Raw genomic sequence first — 21,702 nt, forward strand, 5'->3', positions numbered from 1 at the left:
GCTGTGACTGACGGGTTCCCTGACACAAAAACGTTTTTTTCCTGCAGCAGACAACACACTTTCAAACTAGGAAAGCTCATTTGGATTATTGAGTGAAGACGGCGGGACCAAGACAGGTGAAGCAGTGAGAGATAGATGGAAAGGAAAAACAGCCCTACTGGATAGTAGTGCCACCAACTATCCTACAATCAAACGGCGCGTTTTGACCAATTTTCTTTTTGCCTTACAAATGATTTATTTCGAGGATCATGTGAAGACTGCCGCTAAAGTAACAGCATTTGTAAAAGCTCCCTGAAGAAACGACACCGACACGCTCAGCCTAGACGTCTACCTATCCTTAAAAGATATTACCAAAAAGATTGTTTTATTTAATAAAAAGTGACAGACACACACACACAGTAATCCAGAGGAGGGGCAATGATACTTTACATCTTTCCATTACAAAGTGAGGATTTGCAAGGTGTGAGCTGTAAGTCTAAACTCTTCGAGGAGGGGTGTGGCTATGAAAGATCAATCTGCTCTACTTTTGAAACAGGTGTGAAAAGATAGTTATGTTGGCTAGACATGGAAAACTCCTCTACCATCAGTTACCTATTCTCATCCTAAACGCTGAAGCTCAACTCCATCTAGAATACGTTGCAAAGGATAGAATATCCACTTCACGAACACACACACACACACACAAAAAGAAAAAAAAAAATAGCATGTATAGGTAAAATTCACCTTTGTCCAGTAAAATGTGGAGAGAAAATCTATATGCCCTACCATCTCTGATGCGGGTACAACAAATAAGTAACATTAAGCAGAGACTGTCCTACACACTGTTTAAGTGGGGGGGAGAGAAACATGAGGCTCGTCAGAGCACACTTTTGTCCAGTATAAAAGACTTGTGATAACATGATGTAGCGAAAAGGGCCAATACCATTCATGTAATTCTTAGATCTACGCTTGAGCAAGGTCCATCATTGTATCCAGTGCTGTTGCATTATTTTATGTACTGTGTTAACCCTTGTTTGGTAAGGTTTTGTCGTGAGCAGTGGTCATGTGGTGGCACTGGTGTTGAGATACAGCCCAGTTCTGTTAACAGGTAAGTTCAGTATTGTTGCGCGAGGTAGCATTGGTCATGAATTACTGGTCCTCTTCTTCCTCCTCCTCAGATGATTCTTGGGAAGGTTTCTCCGCCTCCTGTGGCAGAAAAGAATGGAAGGAGGGGAAAAAAAAAAAAAAAAAAAAAGAGTATTATTACTATGCCCACAGATGGGCATGGAAACTGCAGTAATGACTGTGATTCCAGTTTTCAGGTCTTTTCATGGGGGTGTCCCTTGATTAAATCACTATGGCATGAGAAACACCCAGGGGAAGGGTGAGCAATCTGTAGTGAAGCAATTTGTAAGCGGTGAGTCACAATGATGCATCCTGGTTTGCATTCCACCTTCCTCCTCAAATTCAGTACTACATAAAACTTTCATTCATAAAAATTAGATACTATTTAGGAAGGTAACCTGAAGCCATTTTATTAATGTGACTAATGTAATCCAGACATTCTTCAAATACAGCCAAAACCACAAGACTGTAATTACAAGATCACAGTGCTGGTTGTCCAGGTCAAATTTTACATTAGTAACATGGACCGATGTGTCCACTGACCTGAGAATAGCTGTACTGACCCTATACAGCTCTGTGCCATGCCCACATAAACCACGCATACAATGAATGGGTGGAACAATACTTTGAAGATTACAACTAATATACTTAGAATAGTTTCCTTCTTCAATGTTTATGTTCCCCAATTATTACACTTCCATGTAGTTATTGTGAAGGAGAATGTAATAAAGTACCACAATAATGTGACGCATCATAGTAAATGAGAAAACTGTTCACAAATACAAATACTTCATGGACAACATTACTGTTGATCATAACTGAGTACACAAGTTAGATGAATCATTCTGATTATACCACTGGCTGAATCTATAAAGATAGTCACTGACCAGTTTGACAATGGACTGCATGGCCAACAAGAAATTACAAGTCCTGAAGATTAATGCGTTTATAGCAGTAAAGTCTGTCAGGCCAGGAACAACAAGTGTGACTCACAGCAAAGTCAATATAGTTAGATGACCTGTAGGGATGGGAACCAAAACCTGGTATTAAACTGGCCTCGGGCTAAATTGTGAAGACTGGAGTACAGATGAATTCCAAAGTTGGCTGCAATGCTTTAGTCACTAGAAAATAAAGTGGTGCATTTTTGCTCTCAGTCTGCATGCAGTGCTCCCTCAAAACAAAAGTATGGATAAGAATACTGTCAAGTACCAGCTTGATAAGCACTACAGTCAAGAGTTGTAGTACAGTTTCTTCATGATACTTATCTCCAACCGTGTTCTTGTCAGCACCTGGTGCCAAGCGGTGCCAAGCCTGGTCCTGGATGGCAACCACCCAGGCAGACAGCTGGTTCATCGCCATCTATAACAGCCAGGTACTGGGACGGAAGCCTACAAGACCCTTGAAAGTATCTTTGCTAGCACAGAGCAGTGCAATACCCCAGTGGTTTCTGCATTCCAAGTAACTTACACATTCCAGAGTGGGACAAGTTATGTCTCTAAAGAAACATTCTCCTGCAAATATTTTGGAACTGCCAGAAACCTCTCTCCATAGACCTTATGACTCCATAAGCACTAACCAAGAATTCTCACCCTTAAAGGTCGAGGCTCCAGAGACATGAATGTCACCAAGACAAGCGCAACACTTTCACTGCATACAGATACATTTCTGATGGCCAAGGACAGCACGTCTGGATCTTAATTTCAATTCCCCACATCTTCTCAAGTGCTACAATCAGACCAGCCACTGATTCCACAACCGTCACAGCGTTTTTACCTGCAAAGTCATGGTCATTGTACATTCCCTGCCAAAACAGGCAACACCAATTCCATCAAATACTGAACAGTGTAGGACTCGGGGAGGGGGGGGGGGGGGGGGGGGGGTGTCGCAACCAGGGCATCAGTGCGTTACACAGGACATTCACATAATATTATTTGATCCAATGTCAATCTTTGCAAGTTATCTACCTATGAAGAATGGAGAGGTCTGTAACTTTTATAATGCTTCTTACGGAGCCCCTCCTTAGTTACCCTGGCTGTGTGTTTGGGGTCATTGTCATGCTGGAAGACCCAGCCATGACCCATCTTCAATGCTCTTACTGAGGGAAGGAGGTTGTTTGCCAAAATCTCACAATACATGACCCCATCCATCCTCCCTTCAATATGGTGCAGTCATCCTGTCCCCCTTATAGAAAAGCACCCCCAAAAATGATGTTTCCACCCCCATGCTTCATGGCTGGGATGGTGTTCTTGGGGTTGTTCTCATCCTCCAAACATGGTGAGTGGAGTCAATAAGCTCTATTTTGGTCTCATCTGACCACATGACCTTCTCCCAGGCCTCTTCTGGATCATCCAGATGGCCACTGGTGAACTTCAGACAGGCCTGGACATGAGCTGGTGTGAGCAGAGGGACCTTGCTGCCCTGCAGGATTGTAAACCATGACAGCGTAGTGTGCTACTAATGTAATCTTTGTGACTGTGGTCCCAGCTCTCTTCAGGTCATTGACCAGGTCCTCCCGTGTAGTTCTGGGGTTTCTCAGAATCATCCTTACCCCACAAAGTGAGATCTTGCATGGGGCCACAGACCAAGACAGATTGACAGCCATCTTGTGTTTCTTCCATTTTCTTACTTAACCTTTATTTAACCAGAAAATATCCCATTGAGATTAAAAACCTCTTTTTCAAGGGAGTCCTGGCCAAAATGGCAGCAGCATTTATACAGTAAAACACAGAAGTTATAAAACACATTATGAGAAACAAGTGCATATAGTACAATTGGCCTCAGTAACTCTTAGTTTGGACTTAAAAGTGCTCAAAGAAATTAATTCAGTTAGTTTCCAGTCTTTCTGTAGCATGTTCCATGCATAAGGTGCAGAATAAACAAAGGCTCTTTTGCCCAATTCCATCCGAGCAAAGGGGACAGAAAGCAGCAAATATTCTTTCGAACGAAGAGAATAGGATTCAACATTTCTCAGAGTAATTAACGAGCAAATGTATGAAGGCAGCAATCCCAAAATTGCCTTATAAATGAAAGTGTAGAGATGACTAGCCCTTCGAGTGGCCAGAGCAGACCATCCTACTCGAGTGTATAATTCACAGTGGTGAGCAGACATTTTACAGTTCGTAATGAACCTCAAGGCAGCATGATAAACAGTATCAATTGTTTGTAAACATTGAGCACCAGCATTCATGTACAGAAGACCTCCATAATCCAACACAGATACAAATGTTACAGCGACAAGATGCTTTTTCACATTAAAAGAAAAAAAAAAAATTACAAAAATAAAAACCAATTTTTAGCTTCAGCTTCTTAACAAGATTTTCTATATATGACTTGAAAGTGAGTGAATCTCAATCAAGACACTAAATATTTATACATATGAACAGTGGTGGGCACAGATAACCAAAAAATTAACTTCGATAACAGATAAGATAACTGAAAAGTTATCTTTGATAAAGAAAAACCGATAAACCACCCAAAAATGTATCGGAAGTTACAGATGATCGATAACCGATAAATTCCGGTGTTGTCTATGGGACATTTACAGTTACTAAAGAGCTGAAATTGATTTTTAGCACGATTGCTTTTGAAAGCGTCAAAAGCGGTAAAAGACCTAAAGAATAAGCAAGAATGTTTGACCATGCTGCCCCCTGCAGGAAGCAGCACAAACAAATCTGAGAGCACCCACAAAATGAACTCTTACTAATCATAATTTTTCTTTCAATATCATGCCCCCGCTGGAAGCCCTTGTTTACAACAGCGCTCCCACCACAGAGGCACACCGAGAGCAGCCATAAGGCCAGCTCCTTATCAATTCTATGGCTCCGGTCAGGCGGAGGTCTTGAAAATAAAGTCATACTAACTTATGGTTTTTTGAAAATACTGATAGAATAACTCCATTAATGTCAATTCTGTCATTTGTACAAAGTTAAAATATAACATATATCTTTTAATGTTGAATAAGGCACTAATTCTGAGGTTTTGTAACAAACAGACCGCAAAACATTCTGGGTAAAAGTGCTAAACAGTGATGGGTTCAGTAATCCATTATGTAAACCCAAGGGCGTAGGTTTGGTCTCAGCTTTGGTAGGGACAATACCACCCCCTCCCCCGGGTCCCCCCTGCCCACCACACCACCCCCTAACCCACTCATACCATTATATGCACAAGTACAGCATAATACATAACACATGACGACATAATGCTGAATAATTTAACACTTTATTTACAATATTAAGTGTGTAGGCAAACAAATAACTTAAATAACAAAATTGCACCCAAAATCACAAATCTATTCTATAGGCCTACACCTGAGAGAACAAGACAACAAAAAAAAAAAAAATACTTGTGGAGCTAACAAAAAAAAAAAAAAAGTTTTTGCAACCAAGATGTATAATCTATTCTCTTCATCAATAATGCAGTTGTAGATATCTGGCAACCTAATTTGCCAAAAAAAAGGGATTTCCAATGATATATATGGTGTATTACGGTAAACGTAAGCCTGTGATGTCATAACGCAGAGAAAAAACACGGAAGTTTCACACTAGTGCCGCCGCTGATTCTCATTACCGTAAGTTCTCATGTAAGCCCTCATTCTGAAAAATTTCAACACTGACAGCAAGCCAAGAACCCGTGCTTTCCAACAGTATGCTATATGTTGCATATATTACGGTAAAATGCGTTTGGTGACTTTTGAAACGAGGGAAAAGTATGAAAAAGCGCAAAAGTGACAAAAGTACAGAGACGGACAGCAAACATAAATGTAGTAATTTTTGAGGAAAAGGCAGGGTGTTAGTGTCATTTGTGAATGTGTGTTTGTGCAGTTTATTTTAAGTGTGGCGCACAGCATTGTTGGCAAGCCCCCCCGCCCTTCTTGTTTTTCTGCACCGGAGCCACCCATCCTCTGCGCTCCGGGACCTCCCACTTTACAAATGAAGCACTGCCTGCCACCACGAGATGCGCTTTGTTACGTCCATGTGAGAAGAACGTGAGCCAATGAAATTGCAACATGGGTAACCCTGTCACTCTGGCACGTCGAAAACACAAAACGTGACGACTAAAATTATAGTATCGAGTTCGCAAAAAAATAGTGAATGATTTTGTTATATAAAAAAATGCTAAATATTGGTAGGGACTATTTTGCCATCCCAAAATATTGGTTGTGACTTGTCCCTATGGTCCATATGCAAACCTACGCCCCTGTGTAAACCAACACGTTAATGTGATGTGTGTTGGTTTAAAGATAAATGTGCTTTTGTAAAATATTTCATTTTTATTTGTAAAAACAGGCATTTTTACGGAGCCCTGGAAGTGTCATCGCAATTGCATGTTTTAAAACTTTTATGATGTTGTAAAACGTGCACTCAATATTAGTAAGTAAATTTATTTATATAGTGCCTTTCACAGACATACAGCCATGTACACCACGTTGTCGGTATTTGTAAAACCGAATATCTTACCCTTTCAGTTTGGGGAAAAAACTTCATCCACACTACGTCGTTAAAAAAAAAAAAAAAATCCATCCACATTGAACCGTATAAATGTGTTGTAATTAGTCTGCCAAACCTTTGGGTGGCGGTACTGATTAAAATTCTATCCAATCAGGAGCCTTATTCTCGTCAATTCCACAAAAACTAAAAACATGGCGCCAACCTCGTTCGTGTGGCCGATAAGGAGTCGGAATTACTTCTAACCGTAGTTTTAGAATACAAAGTTAACAAATATATGCACACAAAAAGCGCCTGGACAATGGACAATACCAACACTGAGAACAGCCATGGACCCAGACGTTTAATACTGTCATGAACACTCCTGGCCAGTAGATGGCAGTAGTGGCCTTGAAAAAATGTCAAACAAAATTCCAGATAATCCATGTCTGCTACATTTAAGATGCGTGGAATTTAAACGCAAATACACTAACGTCTATAAACCCAGAGAATATATTCACAAGAGTTTTAGGCACTAGAGTTTAATGCTGTTATCTGTGAACCCTGAACAGAGTGTCTGAAATGCATTTGTCCCGTCGTGAACGTCTGAGATTACCTTATGCTACCTATCTGCACTGCTGCCTGGCACAGCATGTGCTCACAAAACCTTAAAAATTAGCACATTACTTTAAAACAAAACATATATCTGATAATTTTCACTTTATAAACTTCAGACATGACAATTTTAAATAACTTGTCTAAAATGAGTGATTAAATTTGAACCATAAGTTAAACATGTATGCCTCTGATGACTTGGTGACATTGCGATTATATTAGTACGGTGTTAAAGGAAATTATTTTTTTTGGTTACCAGTTCTCCTTTGCTTACAGACGATAGAGTGGTTTCTGTTTTGCAGAGGATAGAACAACATGCCTATTAAACTTTTAACAGGTAAGTCTTAACATCTTTAACAGTTTTAAAAATGTTTTTCACTGTTCAGCTTAGTTTAGTACGTTATCGGTCTAAAAGTTATCGGACAGTAATTCATCGGAAGATAATTAGTCTGATGATGGTTTTTAAATTGATCTAAAAAGATAATACGATAATGAAAACATTATCTTCGATAATTATCTGTTATCGGATTATCGGAAGTGTGCCCACCACTGCATATGAACCACCTGTATTTCACTGCCCTCAAGAGTGGACACAGTGGGTAACCATTTGAGGCTTAGAGGCTTTTTGCAGTTAGAGAATAACATAAGCTTTGTTTTTTCAGCATTAAGAACAAGTTTCAAATGTATTAGAGAGTGCTGAACAGCTACAAAAGCTTTCTGCAAAGATTCTACAGCCTAAACAAGAGTTGGTCCACAACTGTAAATAACTCAGCAGCATAGAAATGCACATTTGCATCGGACACATTTAGACCCAAGTGATTGATATAAATAATAAATAAGAGGGGGCCGAGTACAAAACCCTGTGGCACACCCTTACGAACAGTAACAAATTCAGAACACAGATCATATTTAATGCACTGAGACCTGTTACTGAGATAATTTGAGAACCAAGCAACTGTGTGCTCTGAAAATCCTGAATGATGCAATTTTTTGCGTCATTCAGGATTTGCGTCATTCAAAGCTTTAAAATGTCATTATCAAGCGTGTCAAATGCTTTTGACAAATCAATAAAAAGAGATGCACAGTGTGCAACATTAATATCATTTACCACCTCATTGCTGCTGTAATAGTACTGTGTTTTTTTTCTGAAGCCAGACTGATGTTTTGATAGTATGTCATTGCATACAAAAACTCCTTCACTTGCTCACTAACAAGAGCTTCAAGAATTTTGGCCAAATTGAAAGATTGGATATTGGTCTATAATTTGTCAGAATTGCATGGGTCACCCCCATTTTAAATAATGGGAAGACATAAGCTGTTTTCCATAGAGATGGTATGTCATTTCTTTCCACTGTGAGGTTAAAAAGGAGAGGCTCTGCCACAAAGTCGGCAGGCAATTTAAAATAAAAAAAAAAAAAAAGGATCCATCAAATCTGGGCCAGAGGGTTTTCTATGATCTAATGTTTTGAGGGCTTTATGAACTTCCTGCACAGAAAAAGGTACTAAATTAAAAGGGTCTCCAGTGTAAGTTGGAGAATTTGTGCAGGGTTTCACTGGGACAGTGCCAAGAGAATCAAACAAAGAGCCAGATTTTATAAAATGCTTATTAAAACAATTTAAAATTTTCAAGTTTATTATACACAGGCGAAGAGCCGTCCTAAAATATTGGTAGGTAGAAGAGTGCTTTTTAGTCACTGAAAGTGACTTTATAACTTTCCAAAATTTATGTGGATTGTTTAAGTTTTCAGTCGTGATACACAAAAAGTATTCTGATTTGGCTTTTTTAATGAAGGAAGAACATTTGTCTAAAATAATATATGAGGTTTAGATTTAGGCACCTTGGTGTTTCTAATAGTGGCAACAACACAGTGATCACTTAGGTCATTACAGAAGACACCCAGTGATGAGAATTTATATGGAACATTGGTAACAATCAAGTCAAAGTTGATTTATCAGGGTTTTTAAGATTTGGTCGAGTGGGTAAATTCACCAACTGGGTAAGATTAAAGCTATCACAGAAGGATTTAAAATGATCCGAGGATACATTAAGCCAGTCCCAGTTTAAATCACCAGCCAGAAGAAGTTCACTATAATTCAGTTTGGACAAAAGATGCTTTAAAGATTGTATTACTGTTGTAGGGTGTTATAGGCCTCCATCAGCCCCTAGTGAAGCATTACAAAGACTTTTGGATATTTCCACATTTACTGCCAACAATTTCAGTTGTTTACAGATGGATTCAGACAGAACTACTTAAGAATCAAATTTAGATTTAACATAAATTGCAGTTCCGCCGCCTTTTTTAGGCCTATCAGTATGATAAACATTATAACCAGATATATTAATGTAATCATTTTCAATAGATTTAGTCAACCAAGTTTCAGAAATTATAGCAATATCTGCATCAGTCGATTTAATCCAAATTCTGACCATGTCCATTTTAGATAAGCTGCGCGCATTAAGATGAACAAATTTAAGACCAAAGATTTAAAATCAGAGGGTGTCTGGATGCACTGCAGATCAGGACCAGGGTTTGGTTGCACATTACCAGACAAAAGTAATAGTAAGACAATCAATCTCTGCTTTGTAACATTACAGTTGAAATATGACTTCTGTTATCTAGAAACAAAGCAAGATCTCATTTGAAAGGTGAGACAATTACGCAAAGCTAGAAAACCTTGCAGTTTAGGTAAGTCTTTGCACAAAGTGTGTAAGTTCATGTCCTTTTCCAGATGTTGGGGTGGTTGTACAGGCTGTACAGCAGCACTGGCATAAGTGCAACTGTAACCAGTGACCAGGAGGCCAGACACTTTGTTAGGACACATGCAGGAACAACCATTTGCCTTCAAATCCCATATAGTCAGAAAGCACAATAAAATCAAAAGAGGTGCCATTATTCTCAGCTTACCAAAAAACAAAGAGTAAAGTCCCATTTACACATAGACGGTAAGAGCTCCCGGAAGCGTCCCGGAAGAGTTTTTGGCCGTCTTAAGGATCACAAGCCGTTGTTAACGCCGGCACTAGGGGGCGTGGCTTAGTTCTGGCTTTACCGGAATCGTTGAAAAATTATTCAACATGTCGAATAATTCCGGGAGCGCTCCCGGAGAATTCACTTGACGGAGACAACACGAACAACGGCGTTTGATACTTTTAAAATTGCCGTTTCAGCCTGCCCCTCCCTGTAGTGCCGCAGTTTACACCGCCGTAATTGGCAGCTGGCGTTGTATCCCTAACCAACGGCGTGTAAAACGGCAAAAGAGCCCACATCGGCGTCCTCAAGGGCGTTTTAACTGGCGACGGAGGCAGACAAAACGGCGGCGCTAGCAGACAGTACGCCGTTCTAAACGCCACCTCCCGGTTAACTGCGTTCCAAATGGCCAATAGGCGGCGGTCAATATAAAAACGCTAGCACGCTGCATGCAGGCCTCTCACTCGCAGCCAGCTCCAGATATTTTTGCAGAGAAACTCCAGTATGCCCCCTAAAAGAAAATTGGCAGCGGCAAGGACTTACCAAGAGGTCTGGTTCAGAAGCAGAGGAGAGGTCTGTGGTGGAGATGAGCAACACGTTGAGGAGGGGGAAAAGTAGAGGAAAAGAAAAGGCTGAGAGATGAGCTCCCTCCCCCTGCAGTGACAGCTGCTTCAGCCTATTATACTCTGGGGGCGGTACCTATATGCAAAAGTTCCCGGAGTAATGCAGGATTTGCCTGGATAAATCCAGTGGTACACAGGGCATTATTGGCGGCAGCAGAACACCGCTGTTCTCACGGGTGTCTTAACCTGCGATTGTAAAGGACAGAACTGGGTATTAACCCCCGTTGCCTGACGTGTGCCGGATGCTACGGCGTCAAAACGCCGCTTTATTCGGCGGATTTAGCGGCGTTTTATCTGCGTATTTGCGGCTAGTACGGCGCTCAAAACACCGGCGAAATGCTCTGCCCCTTTCCACCGCGAAAACAGCCGGAACTACCGCGAACTTCAGTCTACGTACTACCTGCCAACAAAACCGTCTATGTGTAACCTGGGCTTAATTTATGTCCACAGCAGACTGCCACCAGCACAGGCAACACTGTAGTATTGTATCCTCAGCAAACTGCAAACAGTCCAGCCATAGAGTAGTTGTAAATCCACAGCAAACTACAAATAGCACAGGCTACAGTGTGGTAGTATATCCACAGCAAACCTCCACAGCACAGGCCTCAGTGTAGTAGGATCACTCAGAAACTCTGCGTAGTAGTCCTGATTTAAATCCTAATTTATATAATCGCTGCAGATCCAGGCTAAAGACGAGCCACACTGCAGCAGAATTCTGGGCTTCAGATCTGCCTCAGCAGGGGGACAGGCCTCAGACCATGTGGAACAGTTCACAAAAAATAAGCACAACCAGCTCTGGCGCAGAATAGTAGGATATCCACAGCAAACAACATGGGCCAAAGTGTAGAGGCACATATATCCATCCACAGGGCAGTCCACAGTGTAGTAATACTGCAACATACGGCAAGGAGCACTGGCCTCAGTGTAGCAGTATAATTTCAGCAAGCAGTACAAACCTCAGAATCTCTGCATTGCCATCTTGATGTAAATCCTGGTTCATAACATTGCTGCAGATCTAGGCTAAAAACAAGCCACACTGCAGCAGATTCCTGGGCTTCAAATTAGGCTCAGCAAAAAGACAGGCCTTAGACCAGGCCTCAAACCATGTGAGGCAGTTCATAAAAAAAATAACAGAGTAGTTGGCCCATAATGGCAAAAACATGGAGTAAATAAATACTTAAACAGTTTCTAAAACAATTTCAGTAATAAAAAAAAAAAACAGCAAACACCCACTAAAATCCTTAAAAAGAGTTAAACGTAGACAGACACAGAGTAGACCAAAAGACATGCTGCCATCTTGGATTTCTGACATTTCTAACAATTAGGTCAATAGTTGTCTTCTACCAAGCTGCTTGCCTGTTGTCCTGAAGCCCATTTCAGCATTGTGCAGGTCTACAGTATTGTCCCTGGCGGCCACACCCTTCGACATAGAGAAAAGCTTTCGATAACTTTTGATCAGTATCGTCTCTGGATGCTGTGAAAGAAATTTGAAGTGCATTGGCCAAAATCCCTAGGAGGAGTTCGTTCAAATACAACATGAGGAAATCACGCCAAAATGACAAGAAAATTAAAAATGGCCGACATCCTGTTTGCACCCATGGTGCAAGAGACTTTTTTGTACGTCTGTGCAAGTCACATGTGTACCAATTTTCATCTCCCTACTCCAAAAAAACCCCTATGTGGAGGGGTTTTTGAACGTGAAGGGGGTGCTATTGAGGCATTTTGCCCCACCCATGGGCGATGCCCCTATGACTTTTAAGAGGTTGTCGCACTGTACCTGTGTATCAATTTTCATGATGATATGACTTCCTGTCGACATTTCACCATAACGGTAAGAGACTTTTGTGCGTCCTAGCATGGTAAATATGTGTACCAAATTTCACGAGGCTGCGACAAAAAAACCCCTATGTGGAGGGTGTTTTACGGGGGCGATAAGGGGTGCTATTTCCAAGTGCATTGGACAAAATCCCTAGGAGGAGTTCGTTCAAATACAACGTGTGGAAATCATGGCAAAATGACAAGAAAATTCAAAATAGCCGACTTCCTGTTTGGAGTAGACCCATGGTGCAAGAGACTTTTGTACGTCTGTGCAAGTCACGTGTACCAATTTTCATCTCCCTACTCCAAAAAAACCTCTATGGGGCGGGTTTTTTGAAAGTTTCAAGGGGGCGCTACTGAGGCATTTTGCGCCGCCCCTATGAATTGTTAAGAGGTTGTCATGCTTGACCTGTCTATCAATTTTCATGATGATATGACAAAATTAAAGCCGTCAAAAGGAAGAACGAAATTTCATGGCGAAAGGTCGATATTCGGCACGCCGCCACACGGACGCCATTAGTCGTAACTTCACAGCGTTTAACGCCTACGTTCAACAACTTGTTCTGCATGTTTTAGAAGTGGAATGAAATTGATGGTGTTAAGTATGTGACATCAGTACCTGTTTTAAGTATAATGATCCATGGCGAAGGGTCAAAATGGCAGCGAAAAGCTCACCAAAGTTTGACGAACCCTAGCAGCCATGCCGTTTGACCTAATTACATTCTTTTGATCACCATGGGGTCGTGATGATGTTGACCAAATTTGAAGCCGATTGGATGAAATCCCTAGGACGCGTTTGTTCAAATGTAAGTAGTGGAAATGGCCAAAAATTACATCCTACTGGCCCTAATTATGACAAAGCACCACTTCAGTGCAGCAACATTGATTACCTATAAAAACTACTCTGTGGCACACCCCACCAAGCCCCAGCTCTTACCTCCTTCTTAGGTCTGCCCCTTCGTTTTCCCTCTGCAGGCGAGGCCGTCGCTGCCTTCTGTAAAGAGAACAATGCATTTTAGAGGTCCAGGGGGAGAAAGTTTGATTCCTTTTATACACTAACCAGATCATCTCTGATCAAAACCCATGCTTTTGGCAAGACCGGTACAAAAACATCTCATATCTGGAAAGATTCAACCCCAGGCCACCTGCAGATGGCAGCATAGTTTCTGCAATGAGCAACAGAACAGGGGCATTGGGTTCATTAGCCATTATCTGGAAGGCCGACAAACTGCACACAGGGTACTCCAGTTCGCTGGCCACCTGGTCTGAGATTCAGAGACAGCTGGTGGAACCGAGTGTAGAGATAAACCCAGCTTGGCCCTCACTACTAAACCTATATCATGCATGCCTACGTTTTATTCTTACTCTTCCTCCTTCACACTAGCAGTGAAGACGGAACACACGGGGGAGCTGAAGGGTTGGGGGGGGAATTAGTTGTTGCTATGGAGACGACAGGCAGAGAAGAACTAGGGCTATGGGCGGGTGGAGGCGGAGGGGTACTTGGTGTCAGCTTGGAAACCGTCTTGTGGCCTCTGCACCTGCACCACGCTGTGCATGACAAGCCGCAGGAAGCTGGCACACACAGGAAGTACAAGAGCATTACTATTAAACACACAGTCTTACAGTAGGAACCCCAAGCTAATCGTTCGACACCAAAAGAGAAACTGACAAATTATAGTCAACCAATAAAATCACATCAGCAAGACGGTGTTTAGGAGCCCTTAATGTAAGTAATTAGGGGTGCAGAATATGCAAAACAATCAGGTGACATGATGTATCACAGTTCAATGTCGGGTGCACGCTTGACCCGTGACCGTAATTCCTTGCTCTGCTTGGCCGGAAAATTAAGCACATTTAAACAGCGATCTTTATTCAAACGTCATTCATTAATGACAACGACTGCCGTAATTTTGTTCACGGCATCATATCAAGTGCTTCCATTTCTCTCTGCACCAATGACAAAGCAAGATTTAGACCGCATGATGCAGAGCAGCAAAGTCCAGAATCATGCAACCCTACAGACAGCTTTGACTTACTTTCCCCCTTGAACTTGGCTTGTTTTTGCTGCCCCTTGGTCGTCCTCTGGGCTTCTTTGTAGGAGGTGAGCCAACAGGTTCCTGAAAATAAAACAAGTACGCAGTCATAATTAAAGTCCTTTATCAAGGACATCCATTTGACATTTTTCAAGACTTAGGCACAACCCCTGGACAAGCACTAGACACTTCAAAAGAATATAGCCGTTCCAATGCACACATGTGAAATACATGCAAAACAAGACAACTCCAATAAAGCACCAAGAGGAATTCAGTACAATACTGCGTTTGTAGTTTTAACCACGTTGTGGCGATCTCTTCTCTGGCTGCATTTCTAACAGCGTCGACAGCCATGGCTCACAGCAATTCAGCTATTCTATGCGGAAACACATCAGTCTGAGCGACAACTACATGAGAATCTTTGTTGCGATTTCACTGTCATCAATGATGAGTTGGTCAGGGGGTGTAAAACCAGTTTAAAGGTGTTGGATTACATGATGCTTAGAAGCCCCAAGACATCCAAGAAGCTTGTTTTCTGTGCTTGCATAGATCAGGGGTGAGAAAATGGTCAAGACCCAGATCTAGCATCATCTTGATTCTTAATTTCACAAGGGAATTGGTTCAATGGAATAGCAGGGGTTTAACACCTGGAAATATACAAAAGCAGTTACATACAAAGAACTGGAATAACATGTACATGAGTTACCACCACCCATTGGAACAGATGTTAACACAGGTTACTGCTCAACTGTCTATTTCTCTATACACACACACACACACAATGCTTTCATTAACACTACTTTCCTCAGCAGATTACATCAGTTGACAGAAAATTGATACTAAGAGGTTCATAAAGTGTTTTCATGTGACCTCATGAATGCAGAAGTCAGCCATCTGAGAGATCTGGATTTGGTTTTTATTATCATTTCCACTCCACTGACCCTTTTGTTTACTGGCCTCTAGTCTTCGTATTCCAACACTATTGTGGTGAATTATTGTCTTGTTGTTGACTATCACAATAGGCCAGACAGAGACGGACCTGCATTACTATAGATTGCTGAAGGCGATCAGGGCGAATCTTGTGAAAAACTCAGCAAAGAAAGACTTCTATGGCTAATGTGTCTGCAACAAAATTTTGACAGGCAAAACCAAATTTTTCATCTATTTGAAAAGAGATTACAGTACATGTGATCAGAACCATCTCAGTACATGTGTACAAACGAGGCTTTAAATGGTAAATGGCCTGCATTTACCATCATCTTCTGCTTTTCCATCTGCATCAGATGCTGAAAGCACTTTACAATAATGCCTCACATTGACCCTGATGTCAAGGTGCTGCCATACAAGGCGCTCACTACACACAGCGAGCAACTAGGGGATTAAGGACCTTGCCCAAGGGCCCTTAATGATTCTACTGCCGACACATGGCCAGCCTACCTTAGCTTCCATCAAGCTTTTATCCCCATGATCCATGAACTTTTTTTTTTCTTGGACCCAGCAACTAACTGGTTGTACGCATCCAATCTTTTGTGGTTCAAAGCCCTCTGATTTATAGGGGTTAGGTGAAAATAAATGATCTGCAATGTTCATGCATGCAACAGTAAGCAGTGAACGCTCACTCTCCAACCACATTTCGCCTGGCTCTCCACCAATTAATTTCATCTTCACCTCCCATCGCGAGCATGTGTCACTGCTTAGTCCATCTCTAAATTTCAGTGTCACAAAGCTTTCAGTCGTTTTCGCGATTTTTTCCCCATCTGAGCATAGAACGTGCGCTTCTGCAAACTTGTTTACTTACCAATGCCTTAGAGATGACCAAACATGAAATGTGTTACATTTCCATGACTGTATCACAAAATTAGGGACATCTCCCTTTCTCTCCATGTGTGTTTTATTAGCAAAATCCAAAATTAAGTGGGCAATAAGTATTAATTAAGAAAGACAGGATTGCATCATAGGTTGAAAGCCTGATGAGTTTCCATAAAACAAGATAGTTCAACCTTAAAGATTATGACCTCTTTGGGCTCTATAGCATATGGTAACATTTAAAAAAAAAACAAAAAAACAACAGCACACACTTGACAAGACATTCAAGTTATTAATTGCCATTCTTGGTTTCATAATACTGGCAACCCACAACAGTTTGGGCACAGCCATTTATCCAGTCAACATTATTTTGATTTACTAATTATTACTACTTTAATTATTACTACTAATTTTTTTTATAAATGACATTTGAATTTTGAGGTACTACTCTATACATTATTCAAGAAATTGTACCGCTGAAGTAATCGTTTCAGCCCTTTTAATTTACAGTTTTTTTTATGTAAATAAATGAGTTGTGCTGACACTAGACTTACCTCAGAGGTCTTCACCTGCCCCCCACCCTTGCGTGGTCTTCCCCGCCCCCTCTTCTCTGTCCCCTCCTTCTCTTTCGGTGAGGCGGTCCCCTTGTCGCTCATGTTTGCTTTGCTTTCAGACCTAGTGAGAATAACACGAATATAAAATATATATATATAAAAAAAATCACTTGTTCACAATCTATTTGTTCGCCTACAACACGCAAACGAACCCAAACTCGCCGACCTTTTAAAAGCGAGGGACTATAAACGCGCGCGCTCTCTCACTGCGCACAGTTAACGCGTTTAACTCGATTAACCCGCGCGCGCCTCTTCCCCCCGGATCTATTTCTGGCTCGCGCGCTCCGCTACACAACAGGCAGTGCAGCGTTTTAAAACAGGTTTGCACAATATGAATAAACCCCGCTGGCAGGTCGAGAGGCCGCGTGAATGCGCTTTTCAAAATAAATAAATAAATAAATAAAAATACGCACCGGTCGTGTTCACTCCTTCTCCCCCCACCCCCCTGTTTTTGGCGGCGGTGGTGGGGCCTACACATGAAACTATCTCACAGCATGTCCACCGGGTCCACACACACACACACACAATGGCTATCGTGTTGGGGTCGGCGGGATTTTTTTAAAGCCTTAACGGACGCTCCCTCACATTCCAGAGTAAAAAAAAAAAAAAAAAATACAAAGCGACTGCGTCGGTTTTTTAAATGCACCCCCCCAATCTATGCAGGCAAAACAACAACAAAAAAGAGCTCGCGCCAGAGCAACAAAAGACGGTTTCACATTTCGACCACGCTGCCGGAGCCTCGACAAAAACGCAACCAAGTACTCACCGAATAAATTATACGTCGTTTGCACTCACCTTTACTGCCTCCAAAAAAATATATATATATATATATCCGTCGTTTGTGTTGAGCCCGACTGGTTATACCCGGTTAAAGAATCTTGTGGTGCTACAGCTTTTATTCGACACAGACATCACGCATAGCCCGCCCCTTTAAAATCACACTTCACGCAGCCATTTAAATAAATAAATAAAAAAAACCCAACTAAACAGACTCTTTAAAAAAATACATGCATTTTTTTATTTATTTATTTTTTTTTTTTTACCGGCAATGTAGTAGATTAAGGTTTATTCCAACGACGTCCTCTGATAAGTATGTGCGTATCGGCTCCTGCAGATAAAGAGAAAAAGGCGCCAGCCAGGAAGACTTTTTGGGGACAATTTAAAGAACCGCCCTCATGGGAGCTTGAACACTGGAGGGCGGAGATATGATAAATGGGCCACCAACAGTACAGAGGAGCCCAACACCCCCCGTAGCCCTTTCTCTTTCATAATCCCAAAAAATGGATAAAATCCCTTCATCAGGAGAAATATGTATTTGAACATATGTATCTTTTTTACATATTAATTTTTCGCCACCTGCTTTCTATTCTAAGGACTAAATCCATACAAAATCCTTTCCGCAGCGTTGTGTGGAGGTACGACCCTGTTATTTGAGTCTTAGAAAATAACCACCGAGCTTTACAGATATTAAAACGGATATTTGCGACCATAATCCAGCATGAACGTCTGCAAATCATCAGACTTGATGGTTTGCAGACTTGATGGTTTTGATGGCCCGAGCTCATTTGAAATGGCGTTTCTGGATGTTGATGTGTGGCTTTCGCTTTGCATGGTAGAGTTTTAACTTGCACTTGTAGATGTAGCGACGAACTGTGTTAACTGACAATGGTTTTCTGAAGTGTTCCTGAGATCCTTTACACAGTGATTTCGGTTTTTAATACAGTGACGCCTGAGGGATTGAAGGTCACGGGCATTCAATGTTGGTTTTCGGCTTTGCCACTTACGCATAGAAAGTTCTCCAGATTCTCTGAATCTTCTGCTTATATTATGGACTGTAGATGATGGAATCCCTAAATTCTTTGCAACTGACCGTTGAGAAAAATTAAACTGTTGGACTATTTTTTTTATGCAGTTGTTCACAAAGTGGTGATCCTCGCCCCATCTTTGCTTGTAAACAGCTGAGACTTTTGGGGATGCTCCTTTTATACTCAATCATGACACTCACCTGTTTCCAATTAGGTGTTCTTTGAGCATTCATCAACTTTTCCAGTCTTTTGTTGCCCCGTCCCAACTGTTTTGAAATGTGTTGCAGGCATCCATTTCAAAATGAGCAAATATTTGCACAAAAACAATAAAGTCTATCAGTTTGAACTTATCTTGTCTTTGTGGTGTATTCAATTGAATATAGGTTGAAGAGGATTTGCAAATCATTGTATTCTGTTTTTATTTACATTTTACACAACGTCCCAACTTCATTGGAACTGGGGTTGTAGATGGTTACTTTTGAGAGGTGGGGACAAAGCTGTGAGAAGAGGGGTTTTTTTTGTTGGCAGTACTGTAGTGGAGTGTCCCACTAAGCTAACAAGAATACAAAAAGGCTATTTAAATGCCACAAAATTTAAAATTTAAACCACCTACTATGTGACAATATTATCAGCAGCAACAAATCAACAGATGCTAGAAAAAGTGTTGCAACAAACATTACCAGATTTTGTAATAGGCTATAGCATTATAGAAAACATTTGGAATTGTTCATTATTTTCATAGACATCATCCAACATAATTTTTTTTTGTGTAAATAAAAACAAGGAAATCTTTTAATGCATTTATTAATTTATATTATTGTTATATTTTTCTCAACTGGCAGGGGATGGTTTGAAGCCTACTTTTCTGTTGCAGCTTCCTCAGCACCCCCACTTTCCATGGCTATAGGTGGGGCTGAATGGTTGTCTGAGTGGTTGCCATGCAGTACTCCAGGGGTACGGCATAGTGTAGTGGTTGCTATGAGGCCTTTCATCAGTGCATGCTGCCAGACCTGCTCTGACCTGTGTGGAAATGGTTAGCCTGTGTCACGAAGAACCACACCTGCTTCTAATCCATCCTCAATCTAGCATCCATTAATTCAGCAGGTGTAGATGGCAGGTGAGTTGTCATGTTGACAAACTGGAAGGAATGGACTTACGGTGCATCTGGAACTTCACCTTTTCTACATTTTGTTATGTTAGGGCTTTATTCCAAAATGGAGTAAATTCATCCCCACAGCATGATGCTGCCACCACCATGCTTCACTGTAGGGACACTGCCTGGTTTCCTCCAAACATGGTGCCTGGCATTCATGCCAAAGAGTTCAATCTTTGTCTCATCAGACCAGAGAATTTTGTTTCTCATGGTCTGAGAGTCCTTCAGGTGCCTTTTGGCAAACTCCAGGTAGGCTGCCATGTGCCTTTTACTAAGGAGTGGCTTCTGTCAAGCCAGTCTACTATACATGCCTGATTGGTGGATTGCTGCAGAGATGGTTGTCCTTCTGGAAGGTTCTCCTCTTTCCACAGGGGAACGCTGGAGCTGTGACAGAGTGACCATCAGGTTCTTGGTCACTTCCCTGAGGCTCTTCTCCACTGATCATTCAGTTTAGACGGATGGCCAGCTCTAGGAAGAGTCCTGGTGGATCCAATCTTCTTCCATTTAAGGATGATGGAGGCCACTGTGCTGATTGAGACCTTCAAACCAGCAGAAATTGTTATGTATCGACGCGGGTTGAGGAGCGGACCTGCGTCCGACGGAACCCAGCGCCAAAACAACCAGAAAGCGGTTCCAATAACAAAACAATTTATTAATTTCACCCCCTGGTGCAAAACAAGGTGTATAAACAAAAAATGCGTCAGTCTGGTGGAGTGAAGGCTGGCACGCTCTCAAGCGCCTAAAAGGATCGAAGCCCGGCGCTTCTGGACTCACTTTACCGCCAAACACCCCCCAGGTGGACACGACAAACCGACTCTCTGCGAAGGATAGAAGAGGTGAGGTAAGTCAGCAGTTACAAGCAATATCCTTCAAAAGGCACACACTATCAGCAACACATTCAGGTCTGTATTTAAGCTTTAAGTAAACGAGCAGCTTCTCACAACAGGTGGAGGATCAGTTGTCCGCACGCCACAGCAGTGAGAAGCGAGCTGCACAATTCTCATCACAATTCAAATATACTGTGTAACAAAATACCAAGTCACTATCAACACGTAGTCAAACAATTAATCACCTTTGATGTGTGCTGACAGCATGTGTCCCTCACCCTTCCTGCTTCACAGGCACGATGTGTCAAACCCAGGCGCGGTCCTCAGCGTCTCACAAATGAACATCACAAGGTCGAGTTCCCGGCAATTCTGCTTGAATCACACATGGCTTAAATGCAGAACGCCATCTAATTATCTGCTTCAGCTGAAAGTCTTTAAGGTTGCATGTGAGCACCATCCACAGGTGCTGCACATACTGTTGATGAGGGTGAAGGACTGTTCTGCCAGCACCTTCTCCACAGACAAATCAGTTTTCATACCACCTGGAGAGCAAAGAAAAGAAAAGAACACCAAAATGTCCAGCCACACACCCCCAACACACAACAAGAAATGTTTCTGTACCTTACCAAGATTTGTGCCTCAAGACAATCCTGTATCAGAGGTCTACAGACAATTCCTTTGACTTCATGCTTGGTTTGTGCTCTGACATGCACTGCCAACTATGGGACCTTATACAACCCCTGGCAAAAATTATGGAATCACCGGCCTCAGAGGATGTTCATTCAGCTGTTTAATTTTGTAGAAAAAAGCAGATCACAGACATGACACAAAACTAAAGTCATTTCAAATGGCAACTTTCTGGCTTTAAGAAACACTATAAGAAATCAAGAAAAAAAGATTGTGGCAGTCAGTAAC

General features: G+C 41.7%; 1 protein-coding gene and 1 long non-coding RNA gene across 4 annotated transcripts; one reads left to right on the forward strand and one right to left on the reverse strand.

Annotated features, from left to right (window-relative positions):
• The first annotated feature begins 150 nt into the window (after positions 1–150).
• Positions 151–12,018, forward strand: LOC117512709. Of its 2 annotated transcripts, XR_004561362.1 has the most exons (3): positions 151–398; positions 2,787–2,789; positions 11,993–12,018. It is a non-coding gene; the product is annotated as an uncharacterized LOC117512709 (long non-coding RNA). The 2 variants fall into 2 exon arrangements; XR_004561361.1 differs by lacking the exons at positions 2,787–2,789; positions 11,993–12,018 and adding an exon at positions 4,765–4,775.
• hmga1a (high mobility group AT-hook 1a) lies at positions 778–18,194 on the reverse strand. Of its 2 annotated transcripts, none has more exons than XM_034172890.1 (5): positions 18,046–18,194; positions 16,943–17,063; positions 14,586–14,666; positions 13,487–13,543; positions 778–1,185 (listed from the first exon to the last, which is right to left on the reverse strand). In XM_034172890.1, the coding sequence occupies exons 2-5, from the start codon at positions 17,042–17,044 to the stop codon at positions 1,129–1,131; spliced, it is 297 nt and encodes a 98-aa protein (XP_034028781.1). In that variant the 5' UTR covers positions 17,045–17,063; positions 18,046–18,194; the 3' UTR covers positions 778–1,128. The 2 variants fall into 2 exon arrangements, with proteins under 2 accessions (XP_034028781.1, XP_034028782.1); XM_034172891.1 differs by lacking the exon at positions 18,046–18,194 and adding an exon at positions 17,798–17,939.
• Between the last annotated feature and the right edge of the window lie 3,508 nt (positions 18,195–21,702).

Source organism: Thalassophryne amazonica, chromosome 6, assembly GCF_902500255.1.
Source record: "Thalassophryne amazonica chromosome 6, fThaAma1.1, whole genome shotgun sequence".
Taxonomy (NCBI): Eukaryota; Metazoa; Chordata; class Actinopteri; order Batrachoidiformes; family Batrachoididae; genus Thalassophryne; species Thalassophryne amazonica.

Excerpts from the sequence above, each read along its gene's own strand:
- hmga1a (XM_034172890.1), bottom strand. The coding sequence starts at position 17,044 with ATGAGCGACAAGGGGACCGCCTCACCGAAAGAGAAGGAGGGGACAGAG. Across the intron at positions 14,667-16,942 it reads GGCAGGTGAAGACCTCTGAG|GAACCTGTTGGCTCACCTCC; the intron begins GTAAGTCTAGTG and ends TTTTATTTTCAG. Across the intron at positions 13,544-14,585 it reads AGCCAAGTTCAAGGGGGAAA|AAGGCAGCGACGGCCTCGCC; the intron begins GTAAGTCAAAGC and ends TTCTCTTTACAG.